The sequence below is a fragment of the Sceloporus occidentalis genome, unplaced genomic scaffold, assembly GCF_023333645.1.
Source record: "Sceloporus occidentalis isolate IW3139 unplaced genomic scaffold, rSceOcc1.0.p SCAF_3, whole genome shotgun sequence".
Lineage (NCBI taxonomy): Eukaryota > Metazoa > Chordata > Lepidosauria > Squamata > Phrynosomatidae > Sceloporus > Sceloporus occidentalis.
Genome location: NW_028316983.1, coordinates 232,262,066 through 232,281,645, shown reverse-complemented (window position 1 = coordinate 232,281,645; position 19,580 = coordinate 232,262,066). Strand labels below are relative to the sequence as shown.

At 38.3% G+C, this 19,580-nt stretch overlaps 1 protein-coding gene across 1 annotated transcript in view; it reads right to left on the bottom strand.

The window, feature by feature from the left end:
* Nucleotides 1-19,580, bottom strand: part of COL14A1 (collagen type XIV alpha 1 chain) — a 156,673-nt gene that overhangs the window by 115,980 nt on the left and 21,113 nt on the right. The window contains exons 4-5 of the mRNA XM_089518391.1: nt 15,021-15,140; nt 940-1,095 (exon numbers count right to left, since the gene is read on the bottom strand). Of these exons, the coding sequence (XP_089374517.1) occupies nt 940-1,095; nt 15,021-15,140 (276 nt within the window). The remainder of the gene's footprint in view (nt 1-939; nt 1,096-15,020; nt 15,141-19,580) is intronic.

The window sequence follows — 19,580 nt, the reverse complement described above, 5'->3', positions numbered from 1 at the left end:
TCATGGAAGTTTACTTATACAGTTGGCCCTCTGTACCCACAGATTCTTTATCCACAGATTCCACCATCCACAGCTTGAAAATATATATTTTTTAAAAATATAAATCCCCCAAAGCAAACTTTGATTCCACCACTTTATATAAGGGACACCATTTTACTATGCCATTTCTATCTTCAGAAGGGTATATCTAGGTCATGTTTGAGAATGGAGTGGAATTTTTGTGACACTCCATAAGTTTTTGGACTGTAAGTTTCAGCAGTCCTAGTCAACAGTGAGGAATGCTGGGAGCTACAATTCAATATCTAAAGGGTTGTATAATGCCCACCTCTGAGTTATTTCTCTTAAGGAGTCTGTTCTTTGGTGCCCAGACAGATATGAAAAAGGGAGTCTGAAAATCTGCCAATACATGTTTGCAAACAACAATACTGGCCCTGTAGACTGGTCTTTCTTTGGATAGAACTGGTGCAAGTGGAATCAGCAGAATGTGTGGATGTGTGAATTCATGTTCTTCAGCTTCCTCCTCACACATATCAGCTTACTGGATGCATGCCAAATATTATTTAATGACCCATTTATTTATGGCTGAGTGGAGATTCAAATTCTGGTCTCCCAGGATTCTAGTCCAACTCTTAAAACACTACACCATGCTGACTCTCTGTTTTAATTATATCCTTCTTTAATTGAACATTAGTATGAGTCTTTTTGAAGAAGGCAAGATACAAATCCAACAATTGAATGGATGTTATTAATAGCCTTTTTTATTGCCAGAATTATTTGGCAGTCTTGGGATACTATGCACCTTAACTGGGGTGAGGGAGGCCATTAACTGCTTTGCCTCAGGCAGTAAAATGTCTTGGAGTAACCTTCCATACAATTACCATAATTAGAAAACTGAGTCACAATATGCTTGGTGATTCACTCCCTATTTTAAAAGATTACCTATCCTCGTGTTTTCAGAACCCACGTTGAAGGCTGCAACCAGATTCTCCAGGAAAAGACGAACAAGCCTGAAGTTGAATCTGCCAATGCTCCAAGAACCATCAACCAGGATCACTATATCTGCAATTGCTGGAGTTTTGCATTTAAACTGGTTCTCTGTCAATATCAAAATAGCAAGGAAAAGATTTTATTCAATGAAAACTTTGGAACATGCATTGGTTTTATTTTTCCTCCCTCAGTATTATATATTTGAAAACAAGATAAAAGAATTTAGACTCCAATGAAGAAAAGATGCAGATATCTCCTAGTTTCTCTAGAACTAGCTTGTTTGGAACAGATAAACATTTATAATGCAGTCTGAATATTTGGTAGGGGTGGTTGTAAGTCTTTTGCTGTATCAGAAAGTAGAAAAAACAATAGCCTTTATGTTTGACATACCAACTTTAAAACCTCAGTTCATATAATGATCTCAAGAAATGAGGGATTTTTTTATGACAAAAGGGAACAACTAGATTTGAAAGAGGCAAGTGATCACCTATCAGAAAATACAAGTAAAATATGAATAAACTCTTTAGTATATGCACTGTTGTTATAATGTATCATAAGAGACACATAAGAGTGAAGAACAGCAATGAGAAGATCAATATGCAGGTGAACAAATAACCATTCAAAGGACACTTAATAAATGCCATTAATATTTGACCTGCAAAATGCAACACTCAGACCACAGCATTAAGACAGAGTGGTATTATTAAAACAAAGAAACAAAGAAACAATGAAAGCAATCTGATGTGCAGAAGGGCTTTAAGAATGGGAGGAGATAGTGCAAATCTTTTATCATAAATTACTGAATTTGTTCTTTAAGCAATAGCAATTGGGTATGAACAATGCAAGCGCATAATGTCAGCACACAAAGTTATACAGCACGCCTTAAGTTATAACACAGAAAACCTGCTTATATGTGCACAGCTGTGGTTAAGTTACAGAACAAAGTTCTTCTGGTTGAAGAAAAGCAAAATGACCTCGTTTTCACAATCCAGTGGAGGCATGCTATGATGAAGGGCAAAGGTAGAGTTAATAAATAGTGCAAGTATGAAAGTAAGAATCAAGCAAATTCCATACAAAGATGCAAGTAGCCATCTTCCTAAACATACATCAACAGCAACATAAATAAGGTTGACTGAATGGAAGCTAATAAACATAGTCTAAACATAAGCAACTTTACCAAATGTGTACAATTCCACTTCATTTGCATGCATTTTTACTTTTGTTACAATTGCTCTGTTAGGACTGTAACCACCCTGACATGGCTTGGAAAAATAATTAGGAAGAATAAGCAACCAGTTGCATTGATGCAATACTAAATACAAAGGCTGATGTGTTACAAACTTGTAGTTGGTGCCTTCCATGTCAGTGGGGTGATGAATTCATTCCAGGCTTTACTCAGCATGAGCTATACAAGGCAGCAAACTTATTTGAGGACAGGCACCAGCATTATGGATAGCTCCTTTAAAGTTTAGATTAAAACCTGAGGCATATTTATGAACCTCAAGATCATCAGCTGTCACTTTAGTTATGACAACTGGCTTCATCCCCAGAAGAATACATTTTTCATGGAGCATTCTATAAGGACTTTAAATGAATTGGTTCCCCCTGGCCCTACAGGAGAGACTTCCTAACCCTATAATTTGAATGATGGTATTAAATAGGGGGGCAAAGTATTTTCATATTGGTCACCATCCACCTCACCTCTGAAGGCCAAGGAACCTGAAAAAGAGCTTCTGTGGGTGACCTAGATGATCCTATGCTGGAACCTTTCCTTCTAGTTTCTATGTAGAGAGAAGGTTTTTTTGTTTAGTATTATTGGAGGAGTATTGTAGCACACAAACCCCAGATGAGTAAGGTGTAAGTTTTGTACAAACAAACTGACATACACACTTGCCACAAGAGAGAGAAATGGGCTCAACATAAACAAAATATTTGGTTGCTCAGCTCTAATTGTACTCATGTAGGAGTAAAATTGTTTAAATCTAAGTACTTTGACTCAATTGAATTATACACTGATGCCTTAAATTCCAGATCTTTGCACATTTTTCATTCAGGCTGACTCTGGAGTCCACTTAAAATCTTATCTCAAAAAGATCTGTTTCTGAAGCAAACCTTGTTGTATTGTGCATATAATAAAGATTATAGCAAAGAAATAATTTGGTTATGTAAAATCCATTTGGTTATGTAAAATTAATCAACATCAGAAAGAATTACAACTGTATTCCTCAAAATACTTTAATACTACCATAATAAAGCAAATCATTATTCAGTTCCACAGAATTTATATTAACTCCCAAGGGTTAGTGGCTTAATTCTGTATTACATTGTGCTTCCACAGAAATCTGGAGTGTATATAATTCTTCACGGTTGTGATCAATGTGTTCAAATCTTCTATTCATAGAACATCTGCTGCTTCTGTATGCTCACTAAGCTTACATTGTTTGTTTTTCTCCTAACATTTCATTTGGACTTATCATGTGTTGAATGTTCCTAAAATAAAATAACAATAGTGAGATATTAAAAAATCAAAATTTTTATGCAGTACTTGTGCCAATAAAAAGTTAAATGCAAAAAAGAACAAAAATTGGAGAGCACCCAATAAAATCCATGAGAGAAAAAAGTGAGATACATATAAAAAGTTACAGTATTAACACATATCAGATAATAAAGACTATCATCTTCCTGAATCTAGGATGTTGAGATATGTGCCCCTTTTCACCTGTATCTAATAAAATGATAGCATGTAATTAAATCACAGTGTTCTGAGGATCTGGTTTCTTTAAACATTTTAAAGGTGCATTTTTCACATTCTGCCACATGTCAATATCTGCCATATGAGATTTTGTGTGTTTGTGGTGTATGTGTTTTCAAGTCACTTGTCAACTTATGGTGCCACATGGTTTTGTCAGTTCCTTCCTCTGAGATATAGCCTACAGCACCTGGTATTTTTTGGCAGTTTACCATTGCAGTACTAACCAGGGCTGACCCAGCTTAGCTTCCAAGATTAGATGGGATCTAGTGTCTTTAGGGTGTTTAGGCCCAATATGCAATTAAAGCCTTACCAATTTGGCAGAATCTGCCAGATTTTGTGTAGTCTTCATCTTCATACCACTATGGGATAGGAAAGCAGGACTTTGTGGAGAGGCAACATATAGATAAAATACTACTTGTGCAAACTATTGGTGGTAAGTATAAGGAAACTTGGTGCTTTTTATAATCCAGGATATGAACCATCCACCATCAAGACAGTCTACAGGGTGAACTTAATTAATTTGTGTTTTGTGCTTTCAACTTTGATAATAAATCAACCTCAGCTACAAGAAATCATTGCTGCTCCTATTACAGACCATTGCTTTGCTGGCCACATTCCAAGTAAATTGTGTGATATGTCTTTCTTTTTGGCAATAATTAAAAGCAAAAGTCTTCATGGAACAAAAGCCACATTTGCTTTTTGCAGCTGGTGCTACTTGTGTGTTATTGTTTCTGTTTAATGTTTCTCCTTCCTGGTTTTCTTTAAAATGGTTTTCTAAGTGAATATTTAACTAAAACCTTGGTCTATAAGTTTACCAAGAATGCAAACACGAACACAGTTAGTAAAGAGATTTTATAATTCATTTTCTTTTAAAATCTTTTTAAAAATCTTTTAAGCATAAGACTATGAGTGAAATCTGTTCAAAAATAAATTGAATCAAAAATGAAATAGTGCAAATCACCTTGATGAATAATGTAAATATGGAAAGGCTGATAGGCAACCTACCTCAGGTATACACTAGAAAATGTTGATATCTGTGGGGGATCTGTTCTGGACTGCCCAGCGGATAACAAAAAACCTCGGGACCTTACGTCCCAGTCTTTTCAATGGGCACACACACCCATTTAAAAAACCTGGGCTTGTTGTCTGTAAAAGCTAAAATCCATGGATGGCAAGTCCACGGTTGGCACTGTATAGACCTAGACAAGTTGGAAGGTAATGAAATAGAATTGGAAAGGATCTCAAAGTCATCAGGCTCACATGTGGGTAGAGTTTAGGCTTGCAGAAGCTACTTCAGTTTGTTGCCAGACCCACCAAGTTGCAAAAGACCATATATTTAAAGTGAAAACTTTGGTCCGTTACAGACCGCCCAAAAGGAGCGGTCTTGGGCTGCTGCCGGTTGCAGTGCGGGGAAGCCGCTGCAACCAAACCGTGCGACTCCCCCGCGCTGTAAAAAAGGAGCGCGAAAATCGTGCTCCTTCCGGCAACCTGGAAGAGACGTCGCAAGTGCCAAAGCGCGCACTCACGACGTCTCTTCCGGGTTTAGACGTCCGGACGCTGTGCGTCCGTTACGTCAATATGGCCGCGCCCGTCTGTATAGGGCGCTGCCATCTTGCCGTACGGAATACACGCGAGGGGCAAGGCGCGTCCGGAAGCGCCGCCCCTCGCGCGTATTCCTGGCTCAACGACGGCGCCGCTTAGGCCCGTCTGTAAGGCACCTTTGAATACCAGAATCAGTTGGATCTCAGTTACACAAAAATCCAACCCTTTTCACCAAAATTTCTTCAAGGCAGCAATATAATTTAGATTTAAATTTACGTGAAACAATTGGGAGTAAGATAATTTACTGCAGATTACCCAGAGACTGACTAACAGATCTATATTAACCTTCACAATAAGAGTGAGCTTGAAAAGCCAGGCATTAGGATGCTTATAATCAAACTAGATGTCTTGCAGGAATTTCTTGAATGCAGCTCATTAATAGTTCATGGTTCTAATGTCAATGGGACAGTGAATCCACTCTGGATTATAGTCAAAACTTTAAAGAAGCTATCCAAAGTGCTGAACTAATTTAAATGATAGAATTCCTTTTGGGCAGTTCCTTTAAAGTTCAGCCTAAATCTCAGAACATATCCAGTGATGCACTGACATCTGAGCCACCAGTCACCATTACCACTACCATTTTTTTCTCATTGCATCTGCTCAGCAGGCATACTTTGGTGTGCCCAAAGATATGCGGCATCACTTCTGGCTGCCATTTGGCTGATTTGGGGCAATTCTTTCCCCTTTGTTGTGTTTTGGTGAGGTTTGGGGACTTGGGGTTTTTAGGGGAACCAAAGCACTGCATTTGGAAGATTTTGGCTGATTTCGGGGGTGGGGGAAATCACCTGAAAATTGGTCACAAATTTTTGAAAATTCTTTTGGGACTTCTGGAGGCTGGGGGGGGGGGTTCTGGGGGGTCCCAAAGGCTGTACTTGGGCTTTCCAAGGACTGCACTTCCCCCATCACTGCCTAACACAGTGAAGCAGATCCTAAGCAGTTAACTCTGACCAGCTGCTGCCAATCAGACAGTTACTAGCAAGAAATGTTGTGCATAAGTTATTGATCAAAAGCAGATTGAACAGTAGAGATGTGAAGAATACTCATTAATATTCATATTCTCAATAAGAGAAGAGTGTTTTAGAACTCAAGATACCCTATTAAAGGAAAAGAGGACCACCTCCAGTGGAATTGAGTAAAACAGTTGCAGTCTGCACAACTTTACATAATTTGTGCAAATACATAGATTCCTGTGAAGGAAAAACAATGTAGTTTTCCTGCATGTACTTTCTTTGGGGGCGGGGGGAGGACCTCCAATATTTTCCTGCAGGAATCAGTGAAATTGGGGCAAAATAAACATTTTCTTCCTCAGAACACATTTTCTGTGCAGGCAAGTTACACATGTTTTTGCCCAAAGGAATTTTCTCCCGCAAACTCCCAAACCTTGAAAATGGCACAGGAACACCCATATTCTTAGGGGAGGGGGGTGGGGTTGCTGAAAGTATGTGTTATAGCATGTGAGAATGACATAGGTGAAGATTTGCATCTGTGTTGAAAAGTGAGACATTGGAGCTTTACTTGGGACCCAAAGCATAATATGGGACCCAGTACTTCTTAAAGGTCCATGGCTGGCATTCTGTATTGCAGTTTACAGATTTGTAACTTATACTTAGGGATCTGCAACTGCTCTGTCTTCTGTAAAATATGTTACCTTACTGTAAGATAATGTAAGTGGGTCCCCAAGCACTCCTTCATAGCCAGTAGCCAGATCAGGTGAAGGAGGTCTGTTACCTCTGCCAATCAAGGTGCAAGGAGGATGTTTCCAACCTCTGTCCTACCAGTGAGCAAGGCTGTGACAATCAGAACCAGGACCCCCATCACAATTCCTTATTGTAGCTTCCCTCATTGGAGGGAGGGGGCTGGAAACATGTTCTTCCTTGCACACACACACCCATCATCTGAACAGATCTCCTTGACTCAATATGGCTGTTAAGGTGGGTCTCTGGGGTTCGGTCAAGAGGCACATCCATAACTAAGTAGCTGATGTAGAATATTTGTGTATATTATCTCCCACCATGGTTTATTATCACTTACAAAGGGGATAATCCTAGGGTTTGTTTTTAACTCATTGTTCCTTATTCTATAATCAATATAATATCTGAGAAAGTAGGCCAAATCTACAAAAGCTTATGCTACAACATCTTTCGCTCAGTCTCAAAAGTGCTACAAGATCTCTTTGCATAATGATATTCCAGACTAGCAGGGCTATTATAGATTTTTATCTGTAATTTTAATGGATGGAATTGTTTAATCCTTTTTTAAGGGGGGAATTGTATATATTGTATTTTTTAAAGGTTATACGCCACTTTGATTGTGGAAACAAAAAGTGGGATATAAATTAAAGTTTTATTATTTATTTTATTATGTCTCTGAATATATTCTTATATTATGAAACTGGCTGATGGGTGTGTTTGTGATATGAACTTGCTCTAGCCATAGAAATGGCTAGTTATAAGACTGAACTTAGGCTGTACTTATCTCTTTCCCTGCAGTTTAAATACCTAGAGGGCAGACAGGTGTGTGAAAACTATGGCAAACATGTCAGCTGGCATAGTTTCACAATTTATCACATTACTGCTATTCTGAAAAAAAGCTATTGTAATTTCATCTGTTTAAATATTATTAATCTGTCTAAAAAGACAGATAGATATTAAATAATGCATTAACCCATTTCACTCATGCTGGTTACTATCCTTTAAAGGCAGTCTACATTTTGTCTCTGTCCATACACTCTGTCTGACAGCTTAAATAGTTATTGGCACTTCATGACATGCTAACAACAAATTAATTAAGCCTGACAACATTCCTGTGAGACAAGTATTATCATGCATTTTAAAACACAAGACTGACTGGATGTACTGACTCCAGCCTTCCAAAGCAAGCTGACAATTTGAATTAGACATTTGGTCTACATGGACAATGGCTAGAAATATATTTTACTATATTATTTTCTCCTTATTTAAGAACTTGGAGCAATGGAGACAGCTCTATACAACAGAAAAAACACAACAGACATTCCAATCAGCAAAAGATATAGTTGAATAACAGAAGCCTAGTTAAAAACTGTGCATAATCATGTCTACTTTTTCTAGGCTACAGCAATGGGAAATTGCAGAGTATATGCATGCAGCATATACACGCAAGCTATATATACAACAAGATACACAAAACAAGACATTGCTAGTATCAACAGCTGATCTAGAGCATCTACCTTCAGATGCAGAGGCACATGCATTGTATAAAATCATCATGATACAAGGTGAGTCTCCCTATTCCAAAATGAACCAGAAATGGTTTGGATTTTGGGGGGTGGATTTTGGAATATTTGCATATACATAATGAGATATTTTGGAGATTGGACCCAAGTCTAAACATTAAATTCATTTATGTTTTTATATACCTTATACACAAAGCCTGAATGTAATTTTACATACAATACTTTTAACAATTTTGTAAATGAAACCAAGGGCCTATACAGACAAGCAGCTCCCTGCCACCTGTTTTTGCTGCAGAAGGCTGTGGCAATCACATGGTGTGGCCTCCGGCGGGAGCAAACAAACCTCTGGGCTGGGGTTTTGTTTTTGTTTTTTTTTGCGTCCCAGCAGGGACTCCATAAGTGTGCTTGCATGCCCTAATGACGTCCCTTGTGTGTAGTGTTGTTTGAGCGCTGCGCCGTGTGGACGTCATCATGGCACACACCATGTGGATGGGTGTGCACCATAATGGTGACCGGGTAGTGGAACTAGGGCTTAGAGCATATGAATGCTCAGTACGCATGCAGGCCAGCAGACGGTCTGTATTGCAACAAAGTTTCTATATACTGAACCATCAGAAAGCAAAGGTGTGACTATCTCAGCTACTCATGTGGACAATTTTCAATTTTGGAATAATTCAGATTTCAGACTTCCAGATAAGGGAGACTCAGCTGTATTGGCTTACTTTTAGCTCATTTCCTAAACAGCTTGGTTTGAAATTTCCCAGTCCCTTTAAATAGCTGCCACAACTGGAATTGCAGGTAAGTCAATGTATTTTCATTGACTTACCCACTGCAGTTTAAAGATTTCTTTCCTTTTTTATATCATCACTATGGCACAGTTAGCTCTAGCACAAAAATGGAAATCTGAGCACGTTCCTGATAAAGATGAATGGTTATTCAAATTATTCGATGCTATGGAAATGGATAAACTAACTCAAATATTAAAGGGAAAACAAACAAATGAGGTAAAAAAGGATTGGCAATTAGTTTATAATTATTTAAGTTAAACATGGAAAAGTTTAAAAGAGAGAGATTTCCTTTTTGATTTCAGAGAAAGAGTGCAGTAAAGATACTGAACAACATAGAAAAAAGAAACTTCCAAACAAGGATGGAGGGAAATAAGAGAAATAATGGTATATAAGAAAAGATATACAAATATCGTTAACAACATATAACAAATATGTATAACTTAGCATGTAAGTATAACTATAAGACAGGTAATTGCAAAACTTGATTAAATTGTAAAAGAAATATTCAGAAATGCCATAACTAAATAACCAGCCACCATATTGATTGTAGACTATATAGCAAATATACCTCCTTAAAGTGATGGCATAGGTACGCAAGATTGTATAGACTCTAGATCACTGGGATATGAAATAATGAAAACAGAATATTATTAACACCAACCTAACACGATATTTAACCTAAAAATATATATGAGTGAGCTTTCAAAAACTGAATTGAAAATATAGCAACCCAAACGAATGTGATTTCCAATAGGCAATAGTGACAGAAATTTAACAATAGAGGGAAAGACAAATTGGCTGATGATGGAAAGGAAGTAAGGTATGAATGTAGAGAGTATAAGAAAGTGATTGAAGGTTAGAGTAAGTGAACTGGGAGGAGTAAGTGAGGTGAAGAGTAAATGTGTTTGAGGGCGAATGCGAAGATTTGGAGGAGGAGAGAGAAGAGAGGATGAAGTGAGAAAAAAGAAAGAAGAAAGAAGAAAGGAAGAAGATAGGGAAGAGTGGTATCGTTGAGGAAGTAAATAGAGAATGGAACAAGGGAAGGTACTGAGTTGATGAAATAGAAAGAGGAAGTAGGAGATGATGATGATCATCAGACTATCTAGGTTAATTAGTATTTCAATTTATAAGAATGTAGATAAAAAGTGTAGGTCTAGAATATACGCTTGTGTAATACATGAGATAATGTACGATGTGGTAAATTTTCTTGGTATTATCCGCTATGTTTTTTTCTTTCCCTTTTATGAATGTGTAGTGGGTTTTTTTAAAAAATAATAATAATAAAATAAAATAAAAACGATTTCTTTCCTAGTTTGTTTCAGCCAGTTCAAAGCCCACCAGTATACATGTGTATAAATAAATTTGACACTTATTTATTTATGCCACAATGTTACAATGTACCCCTCCTTTCACTAGGTTAAGTGAATCTTGCTGACTCTTTTGATACACGTTCATTTAGATTGGAAGGATTTGTTTAAAGGTCTTCCTGGTTTGCTTGAGTTTTAACCATCCCTGACAGACTCACATTTGGAAGATGTTTCTAATGTCATTAGATCAACTCTCTACGACACAAAAATTCACTATGGCCTGATACATAGTGGTTGGAGCGCGCACCAACTACATGCTCCCATGCCCTATTAGGTGTGGGCAGTGCCATTTTTGAGTGGCACTGCCCACATGGGGACCGTATGGATGACATGTGGCCATCTGAGCACCCACACATCTCCGAGGTCTCTGAGGGGGTAATGCAGGAAGCAGCATCATAAGGGCAATGCAGCCCTTATGATGCTGCAAAAAAGAAGCCACACCAGGCAGCTTCTTTTTTACTGCACAGCTGCACCGTGCAGTTTGGGTGCTGTGGTGCAGCTGCACAGTACAAAGAGCCAGTGTTTCCCTGCTGGTCTGTATCGCGCCTATAACAGCAAGTCTGCATGGGAACTGTCCAGCCATCCTCTACCCTTTGAGGTGGTCTGCTATATAGTCAAATACTGTAGTTGATATTCTCTGAAGTTTACTGTGTTAAAATGCCTGCTCACTTGAATCCTCTCATGCAGAACACGGGTAGGGAACTGTGAAAGGTTAAGGGGTTGCTTTACTCCCTCAGAGACCTTGGGGGACTGCTCCTGCTCAACAAAAATGCCCCCAAATGCTTCTAGGGGGTATAAGGGAATTTTCACCATGTTTGGGGTTTCAAAAAAGCATTATCTTGGGCCTAAATTGCTCCAAGGAGGCAGCCAAATGTGGTGGAAATGTGCCCTCTAGTAGACATTTTGGAGCATTAAGAGAATTTAAGGAAACATTCAAGGAGGTGGGAGGGGGGCTCCAAACATGGTTGAAATGTCCTCCACATCCCTTAGAGTGCATTTAGTGGTGATCTAGAGCCAAAACATATATATGTCTGTCCCCTGGTGTCATTCCAGGAGCCATAAAAATAGGCCTTGGGGACCACATGCAGCCTATGAGCTTATTTTGTCCATCCCTGCTCTAGAGCAACAGAAAACACATCTATGTGGCTGTCTTTCAAATATCTCAAGATGGTTTTAACCTTTAATCATCTTGGAACTTAACACAGTAATTCAATTGCTCTACAAATGTGAAGAGTAGACACCCTGTTAAGTGGCAATAAAACCTCTACAAATGCACCTGAGTATTTTCACAATTGCCCTTTCCTTTCCATACAGAAACAGGATTCTTCTTCATAACAGTGTCTGGGCAAGTCTTTTTGTCTCTGTAACTGAAATCATTTCACACTGATTTTAATCAAGTAAAAACATCAGTTTCACCAAGGTTTTCTCCAAAAATGTTTTTCATGTTTTAAAATAATTGGAAGCTGTACAACTTTTAAGTAGAAATAATACCCCAAAGCCCCTGCAGCTCTCCATCAAGTTAAATCTTGTTCTGTTGAAAGCACCAGAGCAACACTGTTGGAGAACAGCAACAAGAGAATCAGAAGCAAGAATACCTGAAGAGCTGGGCGAGGAGGATTTACGTGTGCAATTCAGCAATTAATTGTTCTTTTTCTAAGGGTGGCACATATATTCTTTAAAAAATAATAAATAAAGATGATTTTCTGCCCATTCAGTATGTTCTATTTAAAGCTACATTACCTCTCAACATGAAGGGTTCCATTTTCTGTCATAACTGGTTTTCATTGGCAAAATTCTGCTTCATTCATTTGTCTAATTCTTTTCTAAAAACATATTCCTTCAAATGTGTACTCGTGAGCAAGTCCAATTTTATTCAATAGAACCAATTCTCTAATAAGTGTGCTCAGGGCTTTAGCCTGAATTCATCTAACCTAGCAGTCACCACCATCACTTGTTGTGGTAGCAAATTCATAGTAAGTCTGGCATGAATTATGTATCAGATTTAAATCAGGTATAAGCAAGCTTGAGAAGTCTAGGGCAAGACATTTTTCTGGCCTCAAAACCTTCTGGAAGGCCACACCAGTCCCTCCACATGAACCTGTAAGTGATCAAAATATTGTTTTCAATTGTGGGGAGACTACTTTCCATTCCCATGAGGACAAAGATTTTCTACTAAAATAAAATGTGTGCCCCCATATCTTGTTCTTGGATGCTTCCCTCAGAAAAGCAGCTCTCATTTTGACAGTCCACCACCCACAATTTAGGGATCTGAATCTGGGAAAGATCAAGGGCTAAAGAAATTGCATATGGGGTGGAGAAGATGATTCCCACTTCAAAATTGGAGGGGGGAAATCCTTGTCATTGTAAAGTGACCAACAGTGCTCAAAAGCTGAGTAATTTTACTGGCAATTTAAGAAAAGTAAAACGGTTTTTAGAAATCTAAAATGCAGAAGAAAACCCCTGAGCATCCCAGCATACAATCCTGAGAAGATGGGAGATTCCAAAGTCTTAAGGTTCATAATAGTAGTAGAAATAAGGCTCATTCATTCTTCACACTGTAAATTACTTCTAGCAGGAGTCTAATTGCTTTTGAATATTATTTCATTAAAAAAAAAGAAATGGTTTAAGCACAAAGCATGTTTGATATTACATAGATTCTTCTTCTGGCAAACTCAACTGCCTTGACAACCTGAAAATGACATCATTCTCACAATAACCTGATAAACACACTTGCTTGAGCAAAGAAGACTATGAGGCAATGGAGCATATATTTACCCAAATGCATACACCTGCAGGCTTCAGCGGAACAAGCAATTCAACATCCTAACCTAACCATATTTATCAAACTATTTTTATGAACACTCTACTGAATCCTGGTTCAATCGTTGGAGTCTACGATAGGAGCACTTAAAATCCCTTTTCACAGCTATCTCCTTTTACACAGTTGCTTTAATGAAATATACAAAGGGAAGAGCCATGTGATGCATGGACCAAAGTGAGATGCAATGTGGATCTAAACATAGCTGTTACTGTGGACAATTTCTCTGCTTCTCTAGTCTCCTCCATCCCAACAGACAGATTCAGTGAGAGTGCGGAAGTTGTCTTCACAATTATTGTGCCTTCCATTTTCCTTAGAAACAAAAAGGAAAATTCCAAACAATAGGTCTGGCCCTTTCCCTGTCCCATGGCTGCAGTTCTGAAGATAAAGGTTATGTTTTATCCCTTTCTATACTTTTGGCAATTTAATTGGTCCTGTGAAAATCAATGAGAGATGTTGAAATCAAAGCTAAGCCTCATCTAAGAGATGTTGGGGCTGTGCAGACCAACCCTTTTACAGCCAGATTGGGGCTGCAGTAACCACACGCGGTGGCCCCAATCTGGCCTTTCCATGGCGCAAAAAGGAGCTGCAAAAAGGAGCTCCATTTTGCACCCTGGAAAAGGTGCTGTAGCAGCTGTGCCATGGATTTACGATGCTCCTTTGGTGCTGTTTCATCTAAACACAGTGCCAGAGGAGTGCCATGATGCTGTGCCCCATGTGGTACAGCGCATGGTATCACAGTGCAATGGGGCAGAGTCAGGGCACCAATCATGTGGACGCCACATCCCGACTCCACCCCCAGGCCAGCCTTAAGAACCAGTCTGCACAGGCTGGTTGAGAACAAAGCTAAGTCTCATCTGCCTAATTTCATCTGGGTTCTATTCCTTGGTTACACTAAAGTGTAGGAGAGCCCTGAAAAATGGCTTTTATACAGAGATATGCTGAATTTCATTTTCTATATGAAAGAGGAATTTGCTGATTTCCTTACCTTCCATTACAACACATTACGGTACTTTCACCAACAACTTCAGTGGCACAGCACAAAGAAAAAGAGACCATCACCAGGCTTTCCTCATCATGTCCCTTCCCACACGTTGAACACACAATTACCCCGGTTATGCCCTTCTGTGAAAACAATGCTGGAAGGTGTAGGGTGAGGGGAGTCATAAACATTCCTGAGAAGCTGATTTTTAATGTGATGAACCTTGTTGCTTTATTCATTCTTTTAAAATATGCACAGATCACAGAAGCTCGTAAAATGCTTTAGCTATTGGTGTGTCACATTGTTAAATATAATAACAATAATTAACAATACATTAAAATGTCACTGATATGATTTAATGCTGATTTTAGGAAACAAGGAGTGAAATTGTTTACCAGGGCATGATTTCCTCCCAACCTCCATGTATGTATGCTACAATGTTGGCTTCATTAAAGAATGCAAACATCACTGATTTCATCCCTACAGCCCCACCCTCCAATAAATTCTGACCTTCTACTTTTGGAAATGGTGTACTTTCAGCATCCTCTGTTGCAACAGTAGGTTTCCATTTACCTACATCCTTGACCTTGGGTTTGCCTGATGTTTCCTTCTTTTTCTCAATATCTTTAACTGCAAAGGTAGGGGGAAAAGTCTTTAAAAGTAAGAAAACATAAGCACACTAAGATCTAAATGTCTAAATAATAACAATCATCATCATCATCATCATCATCATCATCATCATCATCATCATCATCAAGAAAGATAAAACAACAATGGTCCCAGTGGTTAGAAGCATTCTGTGAACAATTCCTATCAAACTGCTCAAACATCTGGATAAAATTACCTTAGACAGGATCACTCTAGCACAACTATACCATATTATCTGATGATACTTCACTAATTCCTAGATTCTTGGACAGAATCTGAATCATTTATGGTCTGAAATTTCAGTTAGTAACATCTAGTAGAAAAATGAAACTGAGAATAACACTTTTTTTATGCACTGCTTCATAAAACTATTTGCTCTGTATTTCAGCCATGCTACAATGTAGATTTCTATTGTTTACCTAATTTTTTAATTTTGTTTATTTATTTATATTACATTTATATTACATAGGGCCCAGAGAAACAGAATGCAACAGCAAGAGAATAAAATAAAAAACAACAAAATAAACAGGTCACGGGGAGGGGGGGGAATGGTGCGATCCCGGCGCTGCATCTAGATGATGCAGCACCAAAACGGTGTCACAAAGATGCGCCTCCGCAGCTATGATACCTTTTAGAGGTCACAGAAAGAAGCTGCATTTTGCAGCTCTTAGGCCGGACCAGGGCTGTGGCCTGCAGTGGCCGCGGCCCCGATCCAGCCAGTAAAGGGTGGCTGCATGCCACCCCTTAGGGGCTGTTTGTACAGCCCCAAAGTTTGGCTACATGTCCTGAAAAACACCAAAATCAAGACCCAGCCCATGCAAATGAAAACTACCCACAGTCAGGGGTTTTTCCCAGCAGACAATGGATCATTGATTAAATAGGCACCCTGAGGCCTCTCCATTCAACTAACCAACACAGAGATTTAACATTTTAAATCATTTCTTCTCAACTAAGGGTCATACAGTATATATATACCCCACTCACTTCCATGCCAGCATTCTCTGAAGATGCCAGCCACAGCTGCTGGCAAAACATCAGGAATGAACTCTTCCAGAACAAGACCACATAGCCCAAAAAACCCACAAAAACTATGGATGTGGAAGGTTTTCCTTGGACTTCACTTATACAAGTTGTCGCTGCAACTTGCAAACACTCTCCAGAGGGTCCATATTTTTACTTCCTCCTTTATCTTGTAAACTGCTGTGATCGAAGGAATGGCGGTATATAAATAAAATCTCATTCATTCATTCATTCACTTACTCCCAGTCATTGTAGTGCCAGAACTCACCCTCTACTATACCTTCTGGTATTAACAAGTAAATTAGATCAAATGTTTTCTTTCCTATCTCCCTAAATAAGAAGAAATAATCTCCTCATTTAACATTGATTTGAGAATAGCCACTTTAGCTAAGATTTCTGTCTTAATTTCCAAACAGGAAAATGTGTTCTCTCTGTGCATGTTTGCATGAGAAGCTGTCAGCAACTGTGATTGATACTTAATAGTCACTAATGCTTAATGACATCACCAGGGGCTGTCTCTAGGTCTCGGGTTTTGGGCAGGAAATCCCAGAGCATGGGATAATCCTGAACTGGCAACTCTAACTAGACTAGATAACATTGCAATGCCAATGAACGCCCTGCAAATGTTTGTCCATCATCCAAATCATAATGAAAAAAAACGAATCTTTACATTTCTGGAGACTTATTTTAGTGGTTCCCTTATCTGTTCTTCATTAGACTAAACTTAGTGGGGCTCTTCAGTCTCTCTTCTTATATCTTGAGTTCTGAACTGCTTATCATTGTGATGTCAATTTCTGCTGAATCCTCCCCCATTTGTTCAATCTTTCTAAATTGTGGGAAACTAAATGCAGAATTCCACATAACAGTATGGTAAGTGGAGTAATTATAAAAGACATCTGTATAAAATAAGGCTTGTGGACTATGACTCCCAAAATCCACAGTACAGTAACCAGTCCCAAAAGTAAGTTTTCGAACCTCTGAAAGTGAGTATTCAGTAGTGGTGGGGCCTGCATCATATTAAAAATGAATGCTCTGTTTTTGATCCAAGTCACTGATTAGTCAAATATTCTCCTCTTTGCATTTGGATCCTATCCCACCTGAGGGCTTTTTCACTAATGCTGTAGCAATAAAACTTTGTTTAATTTACTAAGAAAGTCATCAAACAGTCAAAATCAGTCCAGGAAAACTGCTACACATATTGCCAATAACTGTCCCCAGTTGCACAGAGTTTATACTCACAAATATACACTTAAACATTATACATGTACACCTAACAAAGCCAATTAAAAAAATCTTTTTTTAAAAAAATGAAGTTTTATTTAAATTGGATATTTTTATTTAAATAGAACTATTTAGAAAAATAACATTTCAAACTTTAAAAAAAATAGACAAATAGAAAAAAATACTAGGTTAAAGATACAACCATGAATCCTAATTATACATGTGCTACTTAACATTATATGAGGATGCTAATAGCTATTTGAGATACTCAGATTGAGTGAATCTGAATATAAATGCAAGGGATTCCCCTCCCTTTTTCATGGACTGATTTCTTTCCCTGAAAACAAATCAGAATGTTGTCTAGTGTGTACCTACCTCCTAGTGAAATCTGTCTCTCCAAATATGTATTAAAATTATAATAAGTAATATTACAATTATACTAGATATGATGATTAAATGGGATCCTACTAGTGATACTAGTAATTAAACTTAAGTCCTTCAGAGAAGCACAATTCAAATCAACTTGATTTTAAATCTTACTATCCTTGACACCTAAAAATATTACTTATAGTTAATTACCACTATAAGTATATTCTTAAGTATACTTAAGTCATATTTAAGACAGAAAAGAACGATTTTGGAACCCTGATATTTCATTCAGACAAGCCATGATGCTGTCATGAAGATCTAAGCCTCACTGCAGCCAATAAAAACACAGCAAAGCTAAATAAAATATATTTATAATATACTCTAATCCTTGCACTTTAAATCACACTGTCAACCTTGTTTTTCCGGTGGAATTAAGCAACTCTCAAAACAGTCACAGCTAATAATTCAGCGCCTAGAGCAACGATTCAACAGTTTGTTCTTTAACTTTAAAGTAGCCTGTGGTTTTGAGGGTTGCTTAATCAGGGTGTTATAGTAAATAGAGACAGTTGCACTAAGGAAAACTGTAAGACAGCTTGGCACAGATCCTTCAATAGTAATCATCATGCCATTCTATATAGGTCTTTCTTTGAGGACAAAACAGGGGTATTTTTGCAGGGAAAACACACTAATTATACCAATGGAAAGAGAAATATATTCTCAGGCTAGGCTGAATGAAACAGTAATGGCATACCCTCCAACCTTTCACAGATAAAAACTAGGATGCATGAGGCCAAGTAACATCAGAGTTTGATCAAGGTGGCCAACATTTTGAATTAGGAAGGACACTCAAGTTAGGAGAGGTTGCAGCAGTTGGCTTTTACCTGAGTCTGTTGGAAAGGGCAAGACTTCTCCCCTTCTCTCTTCTCCTTCTACTTTATAGACTACTTTTGCTCTTTCATCTCAGTTTGCAGCAATGGAAGCAAGCAGAAAACAAAGGCTGCATCTGCACTGGAGAAATAATCCAGATTGACACCCCTTTAACTGGCATGACTCAATAATATGAAATTCTGGGAATTGTAGGAGGTTTTTATTTTTAGACATTTAGCCTTCTCTGTCAGAGAGCTCTGCTGCCACAACTGAATCGCCAGAATTCTATAGTTAGTTTGAGCCACTGCAGTGACAAAATGGTGTCAAACTGGATTATTTCTGCAGTGTGGGTGCAGCCAAAGAGGAAAAGTGTAAAGAGGAGAAAAAAAACTGGGACATTTCAAAACCAGCTGAAAAAATGAGACAAGAGAGAATTTATCAGGACTGCCCCTGCCCTGATAAAATTGGGAACACTCATATTACAAAATAGGTGCCACTGCTAGTGAAAGGTGTCTCATGTGTTGTCAACCCTGCCTCCAGTTCAAGCTCTGGAATCATTGACAGATCCTCCAGAACTGCCTCCTTGGATCATACTGGACTTGAGGACAATGTGTACCCCCTGCAGTTAAACTTGTTTTTCTTATGGCAATGTAATTTCTTCAGAAAATGGTTCGATAGGCAAAATTTATTTTCCAAAGATCAATCGCGAAACAAAACATACCAAATGCAAAATACAGAGGTGAGGACAAGCATGGGTTATAAGCAGTGGTTCCCAAATTCTGGTCCTCCAGATGTTTTGAACTGGGCCCTTGTCTCAAGGGAAGAGGAAGAATCTGAGTACAAATGTGCTGCCTTGAAAAATCTATGTTTATATAGTTTTCTATACTTAGTGTCTTTCATTTGAATGGTGCACTCTATGCAACTATGATTGATGCTTCATATCTC